Source organism: Peromyscus eremicus, chromosome 9 (genome assembly GCF_949786415.1).
Source record: "Peromyscus eremicus chromosome 9, PerEre_H2_v1, whole genome shotgun sequence".
Classification (NCBI taxonomy): Eukaryota; Metazoa; Chordata; class Mammalia; order Rodentia; family Cricetidae; genus Peromyscus; species Peromyscus eremicus.
Genome location: NC_081425.1, coordinates 22,123,023 through 22,146,659, shown reverse-complemented (window position 1 = coordinate 22,146,659; position 23,637 = coordinate 22,123,023). Strand labels below are relative to the sequence as shown.

The 23,637-nt window shown below is 38.8% G+C and overlaps 1 protein-coding gene across 3 annotated transcripts in view; it reads left to right on the top strand.

The window, feature by feature from the left end:
- Uchl3 (ubiquitin C-terminal hydrolase L3) overlaps positions 1–15,341 on the top strand; it is a 48,665-nt gene extending 33,324 nt beyond the window's left edge. For all 3 annotated transcript variants that reach the window (XM_059273259.1, XM_059273261.1, XM_059273262.1), the window contains exons 6-8: positions 10,031–10,106; positions 14,144–14,202; positions 15,124–15,341. In XM_059273259.1, the coding sequence (XP_059129242.1) occupies positions 10,031–10,106; positions 14,144–14,202; positions 15,124–15,207 (219 nt within the window). In that variant the 3' untranslated portion in view covers positions 15,208–15,341. The remainder of the gene's footprint in view (positions 1–10,030; positions 10,107–14,143; positions 14,203–15,123) is intronic.
- Positions 15,342–23,637: the final 8,296 nt, after the last annotated feature.

The following is a 23,637-nucleotide window of genomic DNA, read 5'->3' as shown; positions in this document are numbered from 1 at the left end:
TATACAGAAGTGGAATCCTGGAAAAAGAGAGGCAGAGAGAGGTAAGAGGGGTAATAGGGAAAGGGGGCCTTTGGATATAAAACATCAGAAGAATCAATGGTTAACTGTTTTTTCAAAAATAACTGGCCACATCTTTAAGAACCTCAGAAACACTGTAGAATAAATATTCCTGTCATCAGACACCCTCCCAGATAATCAAATACTTAGAAAAACAAAAGATAAGTAAAAAATATTCAAGCTACTCAGAAGACCCAGAAGAAACAGGTATATTAGATACTGATAAGAAAGAATTATGGCAAGATTTCTCATCAGAAATTATGCAAAGTAGAGCACAATAAGATACTATTTTTAAAGTACTGAAAGAATTCGGTGGAAAAAGCTTTTTAAAATGGAGAAATAGAACCTGTATAACAACAATGAAGAAAACTCATTCCCACTTTGTTTCCACTGTAAGACATATAAAAGAATTTCTCCATGCAGAAACATTGTGATAACAGGAAGAAATTTGGACCCATGCAGAAATTGGGAAGTCCTGGAGATAGGACAAGTAAAGGTAATTAAAAAAATATTTTTAAAGATTTATTTGTATTTTTATCTCTGGGTATGTGTGTGCGCATGTGAGTACCTGCAGAAGCCAGGGCATCAGGTCCCACTAGAGCTAGAATTGCAGGTGGTTGTGAGCTGTCTGATGTGGGTGCTGGGAATCGAACAAGAGCAAGTAGGTATTAACACCTGAGCTATCTTGCCAGCCACATTTTTTTCTTACTTTTAATTACACTAAAAAGATAATTGTGTAGCTGGGCACAGTGGCACTCATCTGTATCCCAATACTTAGGAGGCTGAGACAGGAGGATGTCAAATGGGAAGCCAAATTGGGCTTCATAGACCTTATCTCCAAAAACAAAAATGAAGCCTGAATTGTCTAAATAAACAGTAACCACATATTGGAAATTTTTACCATATGTAAAAATATTTGATGATAGTATAAAGAATGGGAGAAAATATTTTGATAATACTGCTATGAGGTTCTTGATAATATTTATCAAGTTGTGTGCTATTATTTGAAGAACACAGCAGCTGGGTGGTGGTGGCACATGCCTTTAATCCTAGCACTCAGGAGGCAGAGGCAGGTGAATCTCTGAATTAGAGGCCAGCCTGGTCTACAGAGCAAGTTTTAGGACAGCCAGGGCTACACAGAGAAACCCTGTCTTGAAACACCAAACAACAACAATAACAGCAAAAAGAACACCAGGACTAAAGAAACTTAACTATAAATCCTAAGACAGTTGCTAAAATAGATTTTTTTAAAAGTATAAACATACCTATAGTAAAGGTAAGTAGAATCACAAAAATACTTTTTTAAAGACACAATGGAACAAAGAATGGAGAAAACAAAATTAACAATATAGATTATAATCTAACCATAGGAAAAAAATGACATGCAATTAATACAATGTAAGACATTTAAATGTAGATATGTAAGTTGGAAGAAAAATTATCAACTTAGTTGTAAAACATGGCTCAACTATGATGTCTACAAGAGGGCATTTTAAATAAAATTCACAGAAAGATGACAGTTAAAATGTAGGAAAGGGGGGCTGGAGAAATGATGGCCCCGTGGTCAAGAGCACTTATTGTTTTTTAAAAATACTCAAGTTTGATTCTTAGTACCCACCTCTAACTCCTGCTCCAGGTATTCAACATCTTCTTCTGGCAGCTCTGGGAAATTGTACACATGCCATGTGCACTCACATACAGACACACATAATTTAAAATAACACCATATTTTTTAGAAAATGTTAACATGTCGTAAAGACAAAGACTCCTGGAAATGTTCCAGATTAAATGATTTTTAAAGAACCACAATAAATGATGAAGTCTGTGTTAGTCCCTGACCTGTTCCTTTCCTTACCCTCCTTAGAGAAGCTGGCGGCACTCTACTGTAGGGAAGTCACCATATTGATCCCAAATTTAGTGTGAATATCCTATCAGCGTAGTACACTAACTCCCAGAGCTTCTGAACTCAAGTGATCCTCCTGCATCAGCCTCCCTTACTGGAACTACTGGTGTGTGACACTGTGTGCAGTCTTGGAAGACAATTGTGTATAGACCATGACTGGATGAACCAACAAAATTAACATATAGGTTGGAGATTAGACAATCTAGATATTGTGCTAGTATAAAAACATAGATGATAATTGCACTACTGTTACTATGAGAGATTTCCTTGATTTATACTTAGTTGACCTTCTATATTCATCATATCTGCATCTGTAGAGTCAACCAACTGTGGGTCAAAAATATTCTTTAAAAATATGTGTCTCAGGTCAGGGCTGAAGAGATGGTTCAGAGGTTAAGAACGTGTACTACTCCTCCAGAGGACCCAGGTTTGGTTCCCAGAACCCACTTCAGGTATCTCACAACCAAGTGTAACTCCAGTTCTGGGAGATCTGATGCCTTCTTCTGGCCTCCAAAGGTACCTGCACTCTTGTGCATGAGTTTGTGCACACACACAGTCAACACACAATTAAAAAACATACATATATATAAAGTGTGTCTGTTGCCAGGTGATGGTGGTACATGCCTTTAATCCCAGCACTTGGGAGGCAGAGGCAGGTGGATCTCTGAGTTTAAGACCAGCCTGGTCTACAGAGTGAGTTCCAGGACAGCCAAGGCTACACAGTGAAACCCTGTCTTGAAAAACCAAAAAAAAAAAAAAAAAAAAAAAAAAAAAAACTAAAAATCTACAGACATTTTTGTCCTTATTTTCTAAATGATACAGTACATTAACTTTTCATGGGTTGATACTGTATTGGATGTTGTAAGAAGTAATTGAGGTGACTTTGAGTATATGGGAAGATGCATGCAGATTATATGGAAGTATTATTACAAGATTTTATATAAGACAATTGAGAATACCCGCATTTCTGGAGCCATTCTCTCATGGATATAAAGAGACGTTTGTGCTTCTGGGTGAAAATATTGGATACCATACCAATAAATGGGTTTTGTTTACCCTCAAATAGTCTCAGGAAGAAAAGTTATGAGGGAAGACAGTGTAAGTACAAATGATCAAACATATGGGGCATCAAGGACGTATCTGGATATTTCCTGTACCATTTGTGGCTTCTGTAACTTTGTAGATTTGAAGTTACTAAAACAAAAGTTTTAAAAATTGTTTTACAAAACCCAAGAATGAGACCGTTAATACCTAAATGTGTGTATGTAGTAAGCAACTTAAAGGAATGAGAGAGCGTGTCGGCCTCTAGGACAGAGTGCTTGTTTGCCTCCTGCCTGCTGTGAAACACTGGCCTCCAACTTAACAGCCCTCTCCTGACATGCAGTCTCCTGCATGTGCAGCAACGAACGTCCTTGTGTGCCTGCACATAGACTTGCCAATCCTCCTTGTGCTGTGAATAGTAAAATTACATGTAACCTAGAAATCTCACGGCTTTGCTAGCACCCATGGAAAATAACACAACTTATTAGATTGAAAGGTAAAAATCAAATCCTGCACCTATTCTTAAACATGTTCTACTTGTTCCTGTTGTGTGTGTGTGTGTGTGTGTGTGTGTGTGTGTGTGTGTGTGTGTGTGTCTTTTAATGTGATTTCTTGGTCCAGAATACCTTTTTCCATTTCATGTCTACCAACCTCCCATCATTATTTCACTGTGTGACAATGATATGATACTCTTTCCTTCCCTAGATTCTTAGAAAATAGTGTTTCTCCACTACTCTTTAGTCTCTACCCCTATCTCACTCTACTCCATTTTCCCTCTTTCATTCATTCATCTTTTCTCTTCTTCCCTTTGCCTCTCATTTGAGTGAACTCAGATTGAATGCACCAGTCTGTGAGAGCAAACACTATTATATTCACCTTTATTCCCAAGTGGAGTCAAGTGTAGGATTTCTTTATATGTTTCTGGTGGATGATTAATATTATGAATGCTGGCTAACATGCTGAACTTAAACCTCCAAGGGGGGGAAATGGCAGTTTTGCTTTAGGCTAGTGTTTAACTTACATAGATCAAGAGTGCCAACAAGGGTCATAGACTTTTAAAGGTCCGAAGAGATTTGGAGATCATTTCAAGCTAAAGTCACTTTCCTGATGTCATAGCGGGTGAAATTCGTGTCCCCAAAGAACTGACGACGTCTTTTTATTTCTTCTCACTGTAGTTATACTGGTAATGGCTTTGTCAGGCTAGAAATAAATCTCATATACTGTTGCTGTCTGTTGAAAGTGACAGTCATAAGATGACTGGGTTACCACTGATAAGTTAGTTTTACATCCTGTATATGTTGCGGAACCACAGCATTTGGGAAGTCATCCCCAGTATCTATCCTTAAGACAATTACACTTGGCTCTCTCTGTCTTATGATATAAGACAGTTATAACCTAGTGTAATAAAAGCTGTCAACAGAACCTTTCTCTTGGCTACACAGGCTCTGTGCTGGTGACTAGGACCATTTAGCTCCAGAACCTCATCTCTTGGGTTTAGCTGCAGTCCTCCGATGTGCTGCCAACATGACCTAGGTTCTGTCACTTCACCCATTTGTACTCTGCTTCCTCTGATTTGTCAAATGTGAATATAGTTGTAACGATCCCACCAGTTTCTGGGAGATTAATGAACTGATAGATACGTAGCACTTCAGAGAGTACTTGATGTAAGTGATATACATTTTGTATAATGTTACTATTTACTCAAAAGATGGACAAGAGGCTGTAATGCTTTTCTTGTAACTTGTCAGCCAATAACAAGGATCATTAGTTGATTCAGGTCATCACCTTCAGAGGGGTTAGTTTTGCTCTTATTTGTAAATTTAAGGGTATACTCCCTTTCAGAGTTTATACTATCTAAATAATTGTTTTTACCAATGCCTATTATGATTCAGTTTTCTTTCCACTTTTGTTCTTTATGTGACTTGTCTGTGTTACGTGGATTTTGTGTGTTACGTTTTTAAAGCCAGATATATATATATATATATATATATAGTGATACTATTTTAGTGGCTTTTAAATCTTTAGTTTCATGAGTCTGTGCAATGGAAATGAGGATATGTAAATTTTCAGATGTGCACTTAAAAAGTTATGTAACATAACCTTGTGCTTGATTATAAATTCCCACTTTACCCATTTTAAGCAACATTCATATGTGATCTTTTACTAGAATACAATTATTAAAAGTACTTGACCATATGAATGCAAGTATGACCATACGTTGCTTTAAGGATAAATGATCACCCAGTAACGTGGTCTAAGTAAAATATTCTCTCTTTTAATTATGTAGTCCTCCTCGCCATCCTCATCACAGCCTCATTCTAGCCACTGCAGAACGAAGGCCTCATCATTGTGTCACCATGCATCCCTGCCCTGGGTCAAACGTAACCATGTAGGCCCTGCAAAGGCTACCAGTCCATCTCTCCGTCTTCGTCGCTGGCGACCCTTCTTACGCCTGCCATCTTTGGGTCTCCATTCTGTTGTAAGTGTAGTCAACCTTCCATCTCTTCTCCCAGTGACAAGGGCAGTCTTTTTGTTTGTGTGTTTGTTTTCCTTAACGTCTCCAGTCTTTAAAGTGCTTTTCTCTTGGTTCACTCAACCATTAGCTTTTTCTACCCCAAAAAGATTGCAAGCATACCTCCATGCTCTGCAGTCTAGCTTGACTTTTGCCCATGCCTTGGTGAACATCCATCTTTCCACTCCATATCCTGTGGATGTAAGGAAATGTGCCTGTTGATGAATACTGATTGGCATTTGTGATAACACTAAGTTCCTATGAATTGTTAAAATGAGTGTGTGTTTCCTTACCCTTCAGCTTTCTGATTTCACTTAGATAACTTAGGTCAACAAATGCTATGTATCCTGAGTTCTTTGCCATCTATTCCTTTATTATTTTTTTTTTCATATTTCTGAGCATGACTAGTCTCTTGCCATGCTCTGGGTCACTTTACTTACTCTGTCCTCAATCTGAATCCTTCATGGTGTAGTGTGTTGCATCTAAGCTATTTTATTCCTTGATGTGGCTCAGGGACCTGGTTTAATCTTGATCCGATCTTTCCTGCCAATTCAGTTTCTAATGATCATTTCCAAGTAGGAGGTGGAGAGTTGCTCCTTGTGTATTGATATAGGCGTCCTACAAATTTTACTTCTCTTGTAAGCTAAAAGTATCAGCCAACTATTATAATACGCATATACATATGGCCTGAAATATCCAAGTTGATAGAATTCCAATAGTTCTCATACATTAAAATAAACTGCAGAATTAAGCAACCATGCTCTTGTCCTTGTGATGTTCTAAGCTACTGAAGGCAATGACTGTGGTTTGACAGAGCCCATCTAGAAATGCAGTAATTGAAAGCTTTGTTGTGTGCCATACATCCACAGAAACCTGTTATTTCTATAAATCGTTACAGAGTTTGAAGCAAGAAGCCTAAATATGCATACATTTTAACACTTGAAAGCAGTTAAATGTCAAATATCCTCTCTTCCCCTCACTTACCCTTTTAAAGCTGCCTTCAAACTATCAAGTCAACAGTTGCCTTTAAGCGTTTGCTTCCACCGAGTATCAGTGTGGTTATCACACAGTTTCCATTGGTGCTGAATAGCAACAGACTGCTTGTTAGTCTCTCTCTCTCCTTTCTCTCCTTCTCTCTCTCCTCTCACCAGACTACAGCATTTATTTGTCATTTTTATTCATCCATCCATTTGATATTTGTGCTTCTCTGCTGTGCTATGTACTGTTTGACACAGTGAGAAATAAAGGTGAATTAGAAGGACAGAGTGCAATCTAATACATTCTGATCAGGGGACAATTCATTTAATTCTAAGCATGAATAATTTCTTCTGTATTTTAAAATTCTAAACATAAATGAGCATGTTATTTGGCATTTCCAGTTTTATGTTTTTGTGTATTGTTGTTTGTTGCTGCATATTAGTTCCATTGCCTTATCACTTTGTAAACATTTCCATAGCATAGTGCTTAAAGAACATGGCCTGGAGCTGCACTGCATGAGTTGTAGTCCAGGGGCCATCACTTGTTAGTCATCACATGTGTTACTTGACACCTTCCTACTCTGGATTCTTAAGTGTAAGATGCAAATGAGCATATAAAGCTACCTGACTGGGTTTATGTGATCAATTGGCCAATACAAACAAATACAGCATTCCATCCTTGCCTTATGATTATACCTTAAACCTTTTTCTAATGTGAAATTTATATTTAGTAATTAGTGAATGCATTGATAATTTATTTATAACTTTTTAGTTCTTTGGGATTATTGAGAAGCCTTCTAAATTGAGGATTCAAAAGATAAAAAACCGTAGGCAGAACTTACCGGTCTCCAGCTTCTGTTTTTCATATGTGTGGTAGTTGTTTGCTGACTCTTTTTGGACAGGAAGACATGCTGGAACTGGTTGCTTGCTTACTCTTGGATTTCCTGGGATATTTGTTGGGCAGTTGAATGATTGCAGACGATAGACTCTCAGACTAATGGAGTTAGTTGGTCAAAGGATAAAGCTGACAAGAAATAATGAGGTTTTGAGGAAAGTTGAAACATTTACCTTTTATGACAAGTCAGAAGGCTTTTCATACTGCTTTTTGTTTTAAGACAGGATCTCGCTGTGCAGCTCAGGCTAGCCTCAAAGTCTTTATCATCCAGCCTTAGCTTGTCAAGTGCTGCGATTACAGGCATGTGCCAGCACACCTGGCTTGAGATTTGTATTTTAATGTTCACTTTTACTTAAAAGGGACATTGGTGCATAATTTTGATACATTAGATTTGATACTTGCTTTTGTTTGTGATGATGTATTAATATTATAACAATATATAAGGTTTATGTAGTGTTTAACAGTTGACAAATATTTTCACAATCTCGTTTAAACTTCAAGGGGGTGGGGCTGGAGAAATGGCTCACTGGTTAAAAACATAGGTTGCTCTTTCAAAGGACCAGGGTTCAATTCCCAGTACCCACATGGTGGTTTACAACATTCTGTAAATCCAGCTGGGGGATCAGACACTCCCTTCTGGCCTCTGCAGGCACTGTATGCACGTGATACACAGATATGCATGCAGGAAAAACATGCAGACATGTGAAAGAAAAATAAAGTTAAAAAATGAAAATAAATAAATAAAACTCCTGATTCAGTCGACTACAGCTATAAGCTTAATACTCATTTAAACCTCAAAACAGATAGGAAACCCAAAGCTCCCAGGGACTGGGTTCCACATTCAAGTCCCCAACTCCAGTTGAAGTTTTTTTAACCTCTAGTGACCTTGCACTTTACTGGCAAATATGAAAAATGGAAGCTATATGATGTTTAGTTCTTAAGGGAAATTGTTCAAGTAAATCATTTATGAAAACAATAACTCAAAGGCTTCAGATTCTTGATATTCTTTAAAAATTGTCTTACTGTCAGTATAATAAGATTCTCAGTTAAGGAATTCCTTGCAGCATTTCTGTTTTGTAATGAATTTATAATGATTTGCCTTGGCTCAGCCTTGATAAGACCAGATTCTCTTCTAGTCACTGATAAAATGATACAAGATTGAATAATCACAAGTATTTTTTTGACAGGGAAGTAAAGAAATCCATTATCATTGCCTTTAAATATGTGAGGCACTATTAGATTCAAGAAGGACTAGGCTTTTGTTCAGCATAGTGGAAAACACGAGGCATATTTTAGCCTCAATAAGAGACATGACTCTACAAAACTGTCAAATTGGTGGAATAGATTGTCTCAAAGCTTCCTGGCAGTTCCCTGTCATTAGAGGGGCCTGTAGTAAAGAGGGGTACAGTAACGGAGTGATGATAAAACTATGTAACTTTGATTTGTACCAACTGTGGAATTCTTTAGTTCTAGGCTAAAATGAATGAGAGTTAGTTTGCGCATCAGTTTGTGAAGACTTTCTTTCACTCATAACTCAAGGGAAATAATTTCAGAAGAATAAGATTAAATAAATCATTATGTCAGTAAACTTTTAGAGACATTCTGTATGCCTTACAAAATAAAATAGTAATGAATAAAAAGTAATGGTTATTCTGTAACTTTAATTTCTGCATCAAAACATTCACATTTAACTATTGAAAAATATGTAATTATTTGAAGGAGAAACCTTTTGAGTTCTAAGATAACTGTGTTACTTAAAATATATTAGGTAATAAAAAGCATAATTTGATTTCAGCTACTTGGAAATTTTTGCTTCATACAGTTGAAGTTCCGTATGTATTTAGCTGTGATTGCACTTCATTTCAGTTAATTTAGAATTGGTAAATAGCTAACACATTTAATATATATCCTAAAATGCCAATTTGTGTATTAACTTTACCTAAGTGATTCAAATGTCTAAGAAATGTGAACATTGCTTGTGTAAATTGAGTTTGATAAGCTTAGGAAAATGGAGGTAATAGTTTAATAGCAAGTTGTTCATTAAAAGTGAAAGAAAAGAAAGAAATACAGGTTACAGCTTATTGTATGTTATTTTTTATTTTCTCCAGTTATAGTCATTAGGACTATTTCCTTATATCTATTCATTTATAAGCTGTTTGAATCTAGAATGATTGTTTATACTGCATTGTTCAAAATATAAGATTTTTAAGTTCAAGCAATAGCCCACTCTCTGGTGTCCTAAAATTTAACTTCAAAAGAGTTCCTAATGTCAAGAATTAAAATGTCTTAACATTCATATTTTGAAGTTTTAAATCATTCAGTCATTCATTTCACTGGACAGTGTACATTGTGCATACGCTGTGCACATGTACAGCATCTTATGCTGGACAGTGAGGTTTCCAAGTTAAACAAAATGCTCAGTTTCCAGATTAGGTGAGACTGAAAGATGTGTTTTCCTTGTTGATGGTGAACATGGTGTCACAAACATACACATGGTCACTGTGCATCATATCAGTAATTGGCTTTGAACTATATTGGATAAATGTTGTCTTCTGTCAGTTGATATTATTTATGTACACTTATTTGTACTTGATTGATTTGTTTAACTACTAATGTACATAATATATTTTTCCCTCCTATTCTAGGCACCAAGTATAGATGAAAAAGTAGATCTTCATTTTATTGCGTTAGTTCATGTAGATGGGCATCTCTATGAATTAGGTAAGAACTATTTTAATTTATCCTGGGGAGAGAAATAACCAGGCTTTACTTGTTGTAGATGGGACTGTTCCCACTTTGTTTACTGAAATTGATAAAGAAACAGTAAATGTACTGTATAATCAGAGATTATAAAAGTGATGTTGCCATTGGGAGTGAGAGAATTGATAGAGAAGACAGTAAGTAACATCCAAGATGTTTGGAAGACAACAGTGAGAAAGAAAGAGTTGTAGTAAAAACCGATGGGGATGGGGAGAGCTGGAGAGAAGGTTCAGCAGTCAAGAGCGCTTGCTGCCTGCTAGAGCTCCCAGGTCCAATTCCCATCACCACATGGTGGCTCAAAAGGGTCTGTAACTCCAATTCCAAGGGATCAGACACGACACCCTCTTCTGGCTTCTGCAGGCACCAGGCATGTGTATGGTGCACAGACATATATGTAGGCAAAAGACTCACATATAAAACAAAATAATAATCAAAACAAAACCCTTCGCTGAGCAGTGGTGGCACACGCCTTTAATCCCAGCACTCAGGAGGCAAGAGGCAGGCGGATCGCTGTGAGTTCCAGTCTGGGCTACAGAGTGAGTTCCAGGACAGGCTCCAAAGCTACACAGAGAAACCTTGTCTCAAAAAACCAAAATTAAAAAACAAAAACAAAACCCCTCAATTTGGTTGGTCGGATTATTCTCTGAGCCTAAAGGCTAATAGGGAAGGTAGAAGGAAAGATGTACATCAAAGGTAAGCTTAGACTGGAGGTGGATCAGAGGTTAAGAGGACATAACTGTTCTGGCATAAAACCTAAGTTCAGGTCCCCGACACCTATATCAGGCAACTCACAACCTCCTATGACTCCAGCTCCTACTATGTACCCTCCAACAGCCTCTATATGCATGGGTTCATGCACAGGTGCACACGTACATACACACACACACACACACACACACACACACACACACACACACACACACATTAACATTTTAAAAATATATAGAACTATATGTATTAGAGACTGTTGAGATTAGAGTTTTTCAAGTGAGTTTAAAGAAATTGAGAAATGTAAAGAAAGCCACAGTCTTAGAAGCGTTGTAGAGAATTGAGGTGGGTGCAAAACAAATAAATATGCACAGTTGCTGACTCCTTCAGCAGAAATTGTCATTACCCCAATATGAGTGACATTAATGGTCCTGATAAGTTCAAAAAGAATGTTGAGCAAGCTGAATAATTCATACTGAATTTATGAATAAGAATACAAGTTTTAAGAAAACAGTTATTTAAAATCACTATTGGTTCTTGGGATTGTACCTAGGACCTCATATATGGGAGGCAAGCAGTCTGCCACTGCGCTCTCCATCCTGTGTAATCTTGTTTTTAAGACTATCTGATTGTAGGGTGATGCAGGTGATTCCTACAGGACACTTGCTTGGCAATGTTACTTACTCTTCACTAAGTTGTGAGGTTAACTGATGCAAAGGACCAAGTTCTTTCTGGTTTTTAATGATCATTTCTTTTCCTTGAGGCCTCAGTAAGTTCCTAACATATTTAATAACGAATCACTCCTTCTGGATAAATTAGCATATTGGAGTTCAATGGTGAATTCCAAGTAGACAGAATAAGCAGACTTAAAATATTTTAACTGATGTATTACTGCCTTTTAAAAGTAAGCTTGAAAAATTGTATTTTGGAATAATTTTGGATATTTATGGAAATTAGAAGAATAGTATATAGAGCTTCCATTTACCTTTCTCCTAGGTTTGTCAGATCCTGTTAATATTTCTGAAACATTGGAAAATATGTTATAGACATGATGCTGTAGTATCCTTTAATAGCTCTTTATGTATTTCCTTAAAGAGGGGAATACTTTTCTGTATGACTGCCATATGAAGTCAACATTGATGTATTAGTGCCTAAGGATCTGGTTATGTGTTTATCACAATAATGCCATTTAGAGGTTCTGAAGTCAACCCAGCACTATGGCCCTGTTCTGTGTCTTTGTCTCCCTGAATCCCAAAAGTTCTTCAACCTTTTATTGTCTTTCTTGTCACTGACATTTATTTAAGACGATAGGACAGGTACTTTTAGGTTTTCCTTCAGTCTGGGTTGTCTGCTCTTCCCTCATGATTTATGCATTTTGGGGCACGAGTATAACAAGAGTGATGCTACATTCTTCCTAGTGCATTGGGTCAGAAGGCCATTTGCCCGTTTCTGTCATTTTTGATGATGTTAACTTTTGTCACTTGGTTTAGTTAATATCTGTCTGTTTTTTCTACTACAATGCTAATTAGTAATTATTCTATGTTTTGTTATCCCTCTCTTCTTTTTAGATAGGGTGTAACTATATAGCCCTGGCTATCTTTAAAATCACAGAGATGTGCCTGCCTCTACCTCCCAAGTTTTGAGGTTAAAGGTGTCACTGTGCCTGGCCAGTGGTTACCATTCTTAACAGATATATAAAAATAGTCCAAGCCTGGTGGTGCATGCCTGAGGTCCTAGTACTAGGGAGGCTGAGGCAGGACGATCATAAGTTCAAGTCTTACCTGGGTTACAGAGTGAACTCAAGGCCAGTCTGGTCAATGTAGTGAGTTTCTACCTCGAATTAAACGAGGATCAAGGATAGAGCTCAGTGAGTGTTTTCTAACATATTTGATGTACTTGGGTCAGTCCCCTACCTCACAACATCAGTAGCAAAATCCAACTGAAGGTTGGCTGTCCAGCCCCTGGGTTATCGTTGCTCTAAACTGATGTTAGAATGAAATAGTATATAGTTTTGTTGTGCTCATTTTCTTTGACATCTCAAGACCAATTATTTAATATTTACTCTTATTAGGTTGATTGAAATTCTACATTATTTTAAACTTTTGCCTATGAATGAAAATTATTCAGGAAAGTTTATTGCTTCACTAGAGTCTAATAAGATATCAGAATATAAATGATACAACCCAGGGAAATATACACGTTATTTATTACTGTTATGGAGGTGAAACCTGCATTGTTTTGCTTTTACATAAAAATTAAAAGGTGAACAATACAGTTGTGTGGGGTAGACTATAGTGCATATAATCTGTTCTTCCAGCAGTAGGACAGAGGGGCTATTGAGGAATGAGCAGCTGTCATAAGACTATTTCATTATTGTGTTTATTTTTTGTTTATTTGTTTTTGAAAGTTATAGATTTGGATATAGATCAGTTCACTTAATTAGCATTGGCTTTTGTCATTGTGGACTTTTTTATAATGTTGAAAAGTACTAGCTTATTGAAGATGATTGTGAATTTGCATAAATAGACCTAGGTTGTTGGAATTGTTGCTTTATGTTATTTTCATTGATAGTATTCAATTAAGCCACAGTTGTATGTCTTTTTCATTGATAAAATTATGCCATTCTTACATAAAATCTTCTGATTTAGCTTTTTAAAGGTAAAAAAGTGTTTGTATTTTTAGGAGTAAAAATGATTGCTGAGCAGTGGAGGCACATGCCTTTAATCCCAGCACTCAGGAGGCAGAGGCAGGCATATCACTTGAGTTTAAGGATGGCCAAGGCTATATAGAAAAACCCTGTTTTGAAAAATAAAAAAAAATTTTTTATTATTATTATGGGCCAATTGGGCATTTTCTTTTGTAGGGACCAATACATAAAGCCGGAATTGTTATTTGAAGATAGACATGCCTAGTTAAAATGTGCACTGTAAATACGGGGACCATCCAGCAGTAATCCAGAGAAGCCTACCCCTTCCCCCAGTGCATTAAGGAAAGAAAGTGCAGCAGTGTAAAGTGCTTATTTGAAATGAAGAAACCAGAAACAGAAGCTTCTGCTTGGAGTTGGTGTTAATCCAAACTCATACTTTTAAGTGTAAATAGTATAAGTATACTAATTGTGATATTTGGGGAAAGCTAAAGCCATAGGTTACATATTTGAAAGTCCTTGTTTTAAGATGTATTGCTTAAACGACTTAACTCTCCTTGATTCACTGTAAGAGAGGAAATGGAAGGTAAGATAGATTCTCTGGTAACAACAAGGAACAATTTACCTATTTGTCTATTTTCCACAGATGGACGGAAACCGTTTCCAATTAACCATGGGAAAACTAGTGATGAGACGTTGTTAGAGGTAACAGTAAAAGAACTGGCCCATTTTAACCTTCCTGACCTTCTTATTCTCTTTAAACTTCATGAAAGATGACTGGGTGTTTTTTCTTTTGTGGATGCTTCTGGGTCCTTGATCTTTTTAGAAAATCCCCAACCAAAATTTTGAATTAGTCTTAAAACTATGCAAGCAAGAGGCTTACAGAACTCTGTGTGAACAAGCTTAAGTTTGAAAAAGATAAAAATGAGTTGCTCATTTTTAGGTCATATTCCATTCAGTCCAAGATACCATTAGTTGTGACTTGATCCTAATTTTAGAGATCTTTTAATGGGAACAAGTTGTGTGGTTTATTATCAAGGAATTATGTAATTTTCAGGTTAAAAGTTGTTTTTTAAATTTTGTTACTTCTCAGACAAAATCTTGTTATGTAAACAGCACTGGCTGGCCTGGAAACTGGCTGTGTGGACCATGCTGGCCTCGAATTTGAAGAATTCTGCCTACTGAGGGTTGAAATTAAAGGCTGTATTGCCACGCCTCATGGGTTAAAAGGTTTTGAAAACCCCCTCAAGGAAGAGTATTCATCAGCTGGGGTTTCATAGCAGAGATTAATAACCACAGCTACTTGGAAAAATTAGAAAAGAGAATGGGAGTTGACCTGCCTGACTACAGAGTGAGTTTAAGATCAGCCTGAACAACTTGAGTAAGACTCTTGTGTGAGTGCTTGCCAAGACTCTAGATTTGATCCTCAGTCATGGAAGCAGACAGGCGAAGGTGGTGGCAGTGTTTGCTGGACTTTATGCTGAGCAAATTAGTTTGCCACCTGTTCATTCTTTGACATTTTTCGTTTTCATTTCGTGTTGGAAAAGAAGTCTTTAGTATCAAATCAGTATGAATTAGAAGAACACAGACTTTATAAACTGAAAACTTATTCTTTCCCTCCCATAGGATGCCATAGAAGTGTGCAAGAAGTTCATGGAGCGTGACCCCGATGAGTTAAGATTTAATGCAATTGCTCTCTCGGCAGCATAGCTTCTCGACAGAAACACCAAATGCTGTATTATCTGCAACAAAAGTTACATTTCTGTTGCCATAACTAACTCAAAATTTTTGATATTTTCATTAACTTGACTGATTAAACTTTATGTGAATAAACTTTGACATTACCTGTGTTCCTTGTTGTTTTTGCTGCAACTTAAAGGTCAGTTCTTTGTTTCCTTTTCCCCTGTAATAGATTTATCTTGTTGCAGTACTGGCAATAGCCTTCTTACTCCTTTGATATTTCAAGAAGATCGTGTATTAGGACAGCAGGCACACTTCCTACCCCTAGTGTGAACGTACGTTATGTTTCATATGTATCCTTATTTGTGTAGAAAGACCGTTGTTGAGCATTTACTTGTAACAAGATGGTAACTGTTTTAGACGCTGTTGACTGATGCCATGTCACGAAGATCATGTTCTTGTGGTCAGAGGTGGGTAGCAAGCACATAAAGGACAGGCCAAACAGTGATAGAGGCCCCACAGTTAGAGTAGGGTTTGTGCTGGAGAGTAACTGAATGCTCTTTAGGTCTTCTTGATGAGGGGGCCTCTATGAAAAGTTGACCAAAGCTGAGACCTGAGTGACAGAAAATGATAAAGTGTGGGTGGGCAGGAACAGGAAGTAATCATCGCAGCATCTTAAAATTGTGATAGGACCTGCTAGAAGGGTCCGATGACCTGCACATAGGAAGTGAAGAAAGTAGCAAGCAGTGGGGTCAGAGAAGGAGGGACATGGTGCTGCAGGAAAGGGCGTTTGGATTTATCGCCATTGTGATGTCAAGTCATGGGGGGTTTTGAGTGGAGAGGGTGAGCTGATTTGATTTATAACTTTGGAAGATCATGATAACTAGAGATGAATATTTGGGACAGAGCGGCTTCAGAATAGAGACAGAAGGACTTGTAAGAAGCCTGCAGTGGTAGTTCAGTGAGAGGTGTACGAGTGTATTTGGGATGTGCTTGAGGAAGGAATGGCTCCAGGAAGTTTTCAAAGACAAGTATACGGCTCTGAAAAGGTGGAAGAGTGTTTACAGAGTTGGATTAAGGCCTAGGGTTACTGAGATGAAATAGTTTAGATGTTTGCGGGGAGGGGCTACTTGGATGTGTGTATTTACCAAAGCTCATTGAATTCCACACTTCAAATCTATATTTCACAGTATGTATATTTCATCTCAGATACGAGACAACAAAAACAGATTTGGATTGGACTGAGTATAATAGGAGAAGGGCCAGCCTGTCCTGAAGTTCTGGATCAGTGACCAAGTTTGTAGAGGATTCACTGAATTAATATGGATTCCTGAGGCAGTTATGTGGCAGAAGTGTCTTTTAGCAAATGTAATGTGGTGATGGCTTGCAGAATGAATTGGATCTTTGTAATTTAATGTCTTAGTTGCATCAGTACCTGGGAACTTATAAATGATGAGTTTCAGAATCTGCCCCACAACCTGCATTTTAAACTAGGTCCCCAAGTGACTCATGAATATTTGGGAAATCTCTAGATTAGGAAACAATACAGTCTAATTGGGAAGGCCACTTTGGAGGATTTAAGTTTCCCAGGTTTCCATCATTGTAAAGAGGGTCTAGATAAGTGCATGACAATTGGGATGGACTAATCTGAAATCCATTTTATACTGTGGCTGCGTACGTGCATGATGCCTTTGCTATACCAGTAAGGAGCCGAGTGCTCTGTTCTTGTAACATCGTGTGTGTTCACACACATGTCATGCCTCACTGCTTTTCCCCCACTATACATAACTGAGTTCTAAAGTGATGGCACAGTATCCAGAATTACTCTTCCTCCGAGTTTACTATGAAGAACACTAGGGAAAAACTAATTGGTTGACACGTTTCTTTCTTTCTTTTTTAATGTGTAAGGACCAAAATAGAGGGTATTTGCTTACTGTGTTTCACTGGAACCTTTAGTTTTCAGGGGAAACTCATCTGTCTGAGGATCTGTTTGCTCTGTTTGATCTATTTGTCTCTGTTTGATTATGTGACATTTGGCGTAAGTGACTTCATTTTTGGCATGGTCTTTTGAGGCTTAGAGCAGGAGGAGCTCAGTCTAAAAGGCCTCCTATAATGTTCAACAATCCCTTATGAGCCAACTTGAAATTTTTCCCTGGCCACATCTTGTGCTCTGGGCCTTTCAGTACTGTGCTCAGTCACGTTCTTAAGACTTGGCACCTGTAGGACAGATGAATAGTTTTCTGTAGAAATATGTAGAGATGAAGGCCAAGAAACGTGTGGCCCTTTTCTGTATAATGTGAATCACCATGATAAATCTAGAGGGCATGTTCCTGACATAGGAAATAAATGTATTTGCATTAAGGGCTTTCAGAGTTGACTAATAATCTTATCAGGAGTAATTGTTTGCTTTGAACTCCTAACACTGTTAGGTCTTCCTGGTGATCTGGAGATTTCTTGAAGAGTATATATAGATGATATGAACCTACTGTGTTACTTTTGGTTGTGGATGTCGTGGAGTTTGGTGTCAGGTGGTGTTGGAATGGAGGCCAGGACCAGTCCACAGAGAAGGATGCTTGTATGCCCTCACCTTCATACATGTTCACACTTGGAAAAGTCCAGTAACTTAGGTCTAGATTCTCTGTATTAATTAAATCCTTGACCGATGCTAAGGAAAAGCACTTGAAAAGTATTTAATCATGGTAAGATGTTTTGAGAGCTAGTGTGGTAGTTTGAATGTAATTGGCCCCCATAAGCTCATAGGGAGTGGCATTTTTAAAAGGTGTGGTTTTGTTGGAATAGGTATGGCCTTGGAGGAAGTGTTTCACTGTGGGGGTGGTCTCATAATAGGCTCAAGTCCGGCCCAGTGTCTCAGTTCACTTCCTGTTGCCTTTGGATCAAGATAGAGAATTCTCAGCTCCTTCTCCTGCACCATGTCACACCATGATAATGATAATGGACTAAACCTCTGAAACTGTAAGCCACTCCATTAAATGTTATCTTTTATAAGAGTAGTTGTTGTCATGGTGTCTCTTCACAGCAGTAGAAACCTTAAGACAATTAGTTTAGAGGGCTTTTCCTACACATAAAGTTTGATGTTTTTATCTTTTAAGGTTTTCTGGTAAGATTGTGTTCCTGGTACTTCCATAAAATTATTACCAGAACCCAAGTATGGAATATGCTGTGTTCAAATAGCAGAAAACGGATTACCATTTCCTTTATTTTGATACAAAAATTTGACCTTAAAATAAATACTGTGATACCAAAAATTGAATACTGTTAAGGCATGGGGGCAGGGGGCTGTGCCAGTGGGTCATAACTATTTTGACTTCATTTCTTATATATTCTTACTTGCTTTTTCTTTTAAATAAAAGATACTTTAAATCTGTGTCTTTTGGTAATTCTAAACCTGTTATTTATAGCTGTGTGTTAGATGAAGGTCCTCAGTGTGACATTTCCACAGTCCACAACTACATACTCTAAAGGAGCCCACCAAGAGAGTGAAGGCAGGCCATTGTCCATTGCTCTGGATACTGTAGTTGGGAACCCCTCACTGCATACAGCCTATATTGGAAACTTATAAACTGAATTAAAATTATCTAGAAAATTATAATAAAGATTTTTAGATACACAAAATACATGTGGTTTGAATGTGAAATTTCCCTCATGATCTTAGGTCCCCAGGTGATGCCATCATTTTGGAAGGTTGTGGAACCTTTAGAATTGGAGGCTTGCTAGGATGAGTCAATGGGGCTGGGCCTTGAGGTTTGATAACCCAGACCCACATCCTGTCCTTCCTGTCCTTAGTGGCTTCCTCACTAGGGATACGATGTGACCAGCTGCCTTAAGACACCAGTGACCATGCCTTCCCAACCATAGTGAGCTATATCCCTTTCAACTAACAGTAAGCCAAATTAAGCCCTTCACTGCTTAAGTGGCTTTTAGTCAGGTGAAGGTATGAGAAAAGTCCTCCAGTAGGAATGAGTATAAATTATTTTAAGTTGTCAAAAACAAGTTCCTAGTGTTACAATTCACCTAAGAGGTGAAAAGAAATTTTTTTGAAGACACTTGTATTTTGAATATGAAGGATTTGAAGTACATCGGAATGTTGTAAAATCAGCCTTTTTTTTGGTGGTTTTATTTCTGTTTTTTTAAATTATTCTTTTTTTAAATTTATTTATTTATTATGTATACAGAAGAGGGCGTCAGATGTCATTATAGATGGTTGTGAGCCACCATGTGGTTGCTGGGAGTTGAACTCAGGACCTCTGGAAGAGCAGTCAGTGCTCTTAACCTCTGAGCCATCTCTCCAGCCCCTCTGTTTTGCTTTTAATGTAGTAAGACTGATGAAATTTTGCTTATTGAGAATTTGTGTGGTGACATACAATGGCTTGTCAATTTTGCTTTAGGACAAAGTTGTAGGAAGCAGTTTTCTAGGAGGGATCCTTCTCAGTGTTCTTGATGAGTGTTTTAGGGAGGAAGCGTCTACCTAGTCTACCACCACTGTGCTCTTGTACACATTGGTCATAGTGTGCACAGTGAACGTGAATGCTGTGCTGTCCGTTTTTGTGTGTTTTTTTATTTGTTTTTTAACCATCAAGACCAAACATGGTATTTCATGATCTGGGTATAATTTAAAAGATGCCTTTTGAGAAATTGGCTTATCCTACCAACTAAAAAGCAAACCACCTTCAATTTGCCTTCATTGAGATGAAGAGAATGTTTTCTGTCAGCTGTTGTCTAGTATGGCTTGATAATTGAGCACGGTATGAAGGTTTCAAGGTAAGTGTTGGTTTTGTTCTAAGAACTTTTGAAGACCTGGCTTGTGAGCAAAACGAATGTGAAATGCCTAGTCAGCTATTCACCTCACTTAGTGTGAACTGTTCCCCAACGCTGCTTTCAGAATGGAGCGTGTGTTCCGGTTACCACAAGAATCCCAGGGAGGGCTTTCTGTTTCACCGGACTAATGGCCGCCTCCTGTGGTCTTAGCCTGGAATGCCGGGGAAATGCAACTAGGGCTAAAATAACAGGAGACACAGTGCTTGGGACAGCTATGATATCTGTTTGCTTTTCTTCTCCCCTTCCCTCCCTCCTTCCCATTCCCCCTCTCCCTAACCTTCTCTCCTCCCCCTCTATTCCTGCCCCCTCTCCCTCCTCTTCTCCCTCTCTCTTGCTCAACCCTTTCTCCCTCTACTTCTCTCTCCCTCTTTCCCTTTTTTCTACTCTCCTTCCCACCTTCTCTCCCTCTAGCACTTTCTCCTTTTCTCTCCCCCTCACCTTTCTCCCTCTCTCCTTTCTCCCCTGTCTGCCTCTCCTCTCCCTTTCTCTATCTTGCTCTCTCTCTCTCTCTTCCAGCTCCCTCACCCTCTCTGTCCAGGCTAGTTTCACCTAACTTGACAAAAGCTAAAGGAGAGGGCCTCAACTGAGAAAATGCCTCCTGAAGAGTGCAGGAAAGCTTGTAGAGCATTTTCTTAATTAGTGATTGGGGCGGAGGTGGGGTGTGGGCCACCCCTGGATTTTGTATGAAAGCAGCTGAGTAAGCCACGGGGAGCAAGCCAGGAACCAGCACCCCTCCATGGCCTGTCCATCATCTCCTGCCTCGAGGCTCCAGCCCTGCTTGAGTTCCTGTCCTGACTTCCTTTAATGATGAACAGTGATGTGGAAGTTTAATACAAACAAATCCTGTTGTCCCCAAGTTGCTTTGGTCACGCTGCTGTTTTATCACAGCAATAGTAACCCTATACACAGCGCTCTCCCTCCCTCCCTCTCCTTCTCTCTCTCTCTCTCTCTCTCTCTCTCTCTCTCTCTCTCTCTCTCTCTCTCTCTCTTTCTCTCTCTCTCCCCCTCTCTCTCTTTCTCCTCCCCTCCCGGCCCCTCCCTCCTCTCCTCTCCTCACCTCCCTCACCATCTTTCCCTGACAAGATGTCACTCTGTTACCCAGACTGACTGAAGTTGTATAGCTTAACTGGTCCTTGTGCCCCAGCCTTGTGTGTTGCTGGGTCTCAGATGTGGACTAACATGATTTTAAATGGAATGCAAATATGTGTGGTGTGGGTGTGGGTTGTTTCAGTAGTCCCTGACGCTGTTAAAAATTATCAAGGGGGGCAAATAGCTGTTGATCTATATATATCAAAGTTGAAAAAGACTTTTAAAATATTATTAAAAATTTTTCAAAGGTTATCGCTGTTTTGGGCACAGCTAGGCAGGACTACATGGCTAGAGAGGGGCAAGTGCTGCTTCTGGCAGGCAAGGAGCAGGACCCCCGGGCCCGGGCTGCACACAGCCACTAGGCTGCCCCAGTCAGGTCCAGGTCAGCTGGCAGCAGCCACCAGAGCAGGCAGAACCCCGCCATCCCAAGCATGGTGGCCATCTGCAACTCAGCGCAGCTACCTCGGGCCTGCTGTACATGCCACCCAGGAGGGACAGAAACTCTTTATGATCAAAAGTTTCTGTCAGATCATAGCAATTCTCCCATGGCACAGACCCCACCTTGCCATCTGTCCAATATCCCTGGAGTCACCAGCCCTGGCACCTTAATTGAAGACTCCAAAGTAGAAGTCCATAGAGGAAAACAGTCTCTGTGAAGTCCATACAGAAAACCACTTGGTTTGGCCCAGATTAAAGGTGTGTCTTCTAGCTTCAAGATCCAGATCAAAGGAGTGTGTGTCTTTCTACCTCAAAGGTCAGAACTAGAAGTGGATTCACCTAAGCAAAAATAATCCCTTACAGGTGTGCCCTCCATTTCTGGATTATAGTTCATTCCAGATGTAGTCAAGTTGACAACCAAGAATAGCCATCACACATGGCAAGCAACACTGAGTGAGAGTGTCTAGTGTCTCTTCTTCTCTTTCTTGCTTATACAGATCCCAGGATCCAGTCATGGGGACGCCACACTAAGGATTTTAATTCTAGTCACCTCATAAAGGCTGCACATCTGGACGACAGGATATTCAGATTTACATTTCACAATGGAGTTAAATTTCAACACATGAAGCTTCGGGGGCAGGCTGCAGCACTGAAACGCTATCCAAACCACAGTGCCCCCTAAGCATTTTGGGAGCTTCTTCACTCTAAAACTCTGCCCTTTGTCAACAGAATTCTAGTGTTCTCAGTGCTTGACTGAAGTTATAGTGCAAAGTGTGAGTCTATGAAGAGAGTTTTAGCATCTTCAACAATGATCTAAAACCTCCCTATCATAAACAGAACTCAAGCTTTCTTTCTGTTTCCTTTCTCTCCCCCAGTTGCGGTGAGGAGGCACATGTGTACCAAAGGTCGGAAGACAATGTGTGGAAATCTGTTGTCTCTTTTAACCATGTGTGTAACATGAATTGCTAAACGGTCTTATTAATAAGAAAACAAAACAAAACCTGGAGCCAGATATTGGGGTGAAAGCTGAAAGATCAGAGAAACAGAACAAGCCAGCCACATTCTTACCTGTATGAAATCCTCAGCCTCAAGAGAGAGACTTCCTGTTTACTCACGCCTTATGTACCTTTCTGTGCCCTGCCATCTTCCTTCCTTCCTAGTGCTGGGATTAAAGGCATGTGCCACCATGCCTGGCTCTGTTCCTGGTGTGGCCTTGAACTCTCAGAGATCCGGATGGATCTCTGCCTCCCAAATGCTAGGATTAAAGGCGTGTGCTACCACTGCCTGACCTCTACGTTTAATATTGTGGCTGGCTTTGTCCTCTGGTCCCCAGGCAAGCTTTATTGGGGGTACATAATATATCACCACACATGTGGGCCACAGGGACTATAGGCTTGGGGACTTTTATCCACTGAGCCATCTCACCAGCCCAGAACTCAGATTTTCGGTGAAAGACCTTGCCTCATTTTTGGCACTGACTGAGTCCTCTAGGTATAATTCAATATCTTAAGCAAAAGTACTTTCATGTAGGTTATGTAAGAGAAATATAAATGAAGTACATAAAGGCTGGCATTTATCTGGCATTTATTATTATTCCTCTCACACATGCTACAATAGACTACATTGAAAGTAGTTTCAAAGTTTATCTCCTGAATCATCAGATTTACCTTTTAAAAGAGAATTTAATAAGGAGATGGAATGAATAGATCACCTTTCATTCCCATGCACAAAGGAGCCCTGCATACTTCTTTTGGTTTTTAGAAATGGTTTAACTCAAAAAAAGAAAAAAAAATCAAAACAGCTGAAGTTAGCAGACATGTAATTTAGCAAGGATGATTGGAATTTTGATCTTTCCTGTAATAATACTATACCTAAGCATACTGCTCATTAGGAAAGAATTTTTATCTGAATCTTTTACTTTTATAGGCCAAGGATTTTTTTTTTCTTTTTGGTAGCTACATTTATAGTATTGGAATCACACTGAGCCATTTTTTTTAAAACTTCTTTTTATTTATTCTTTATGTCTTTCACATCACACATCTCCATTCCATTAATTTCCTTATCCCTTTATATTTGCCCTCTGCCCTTGCAACCCCC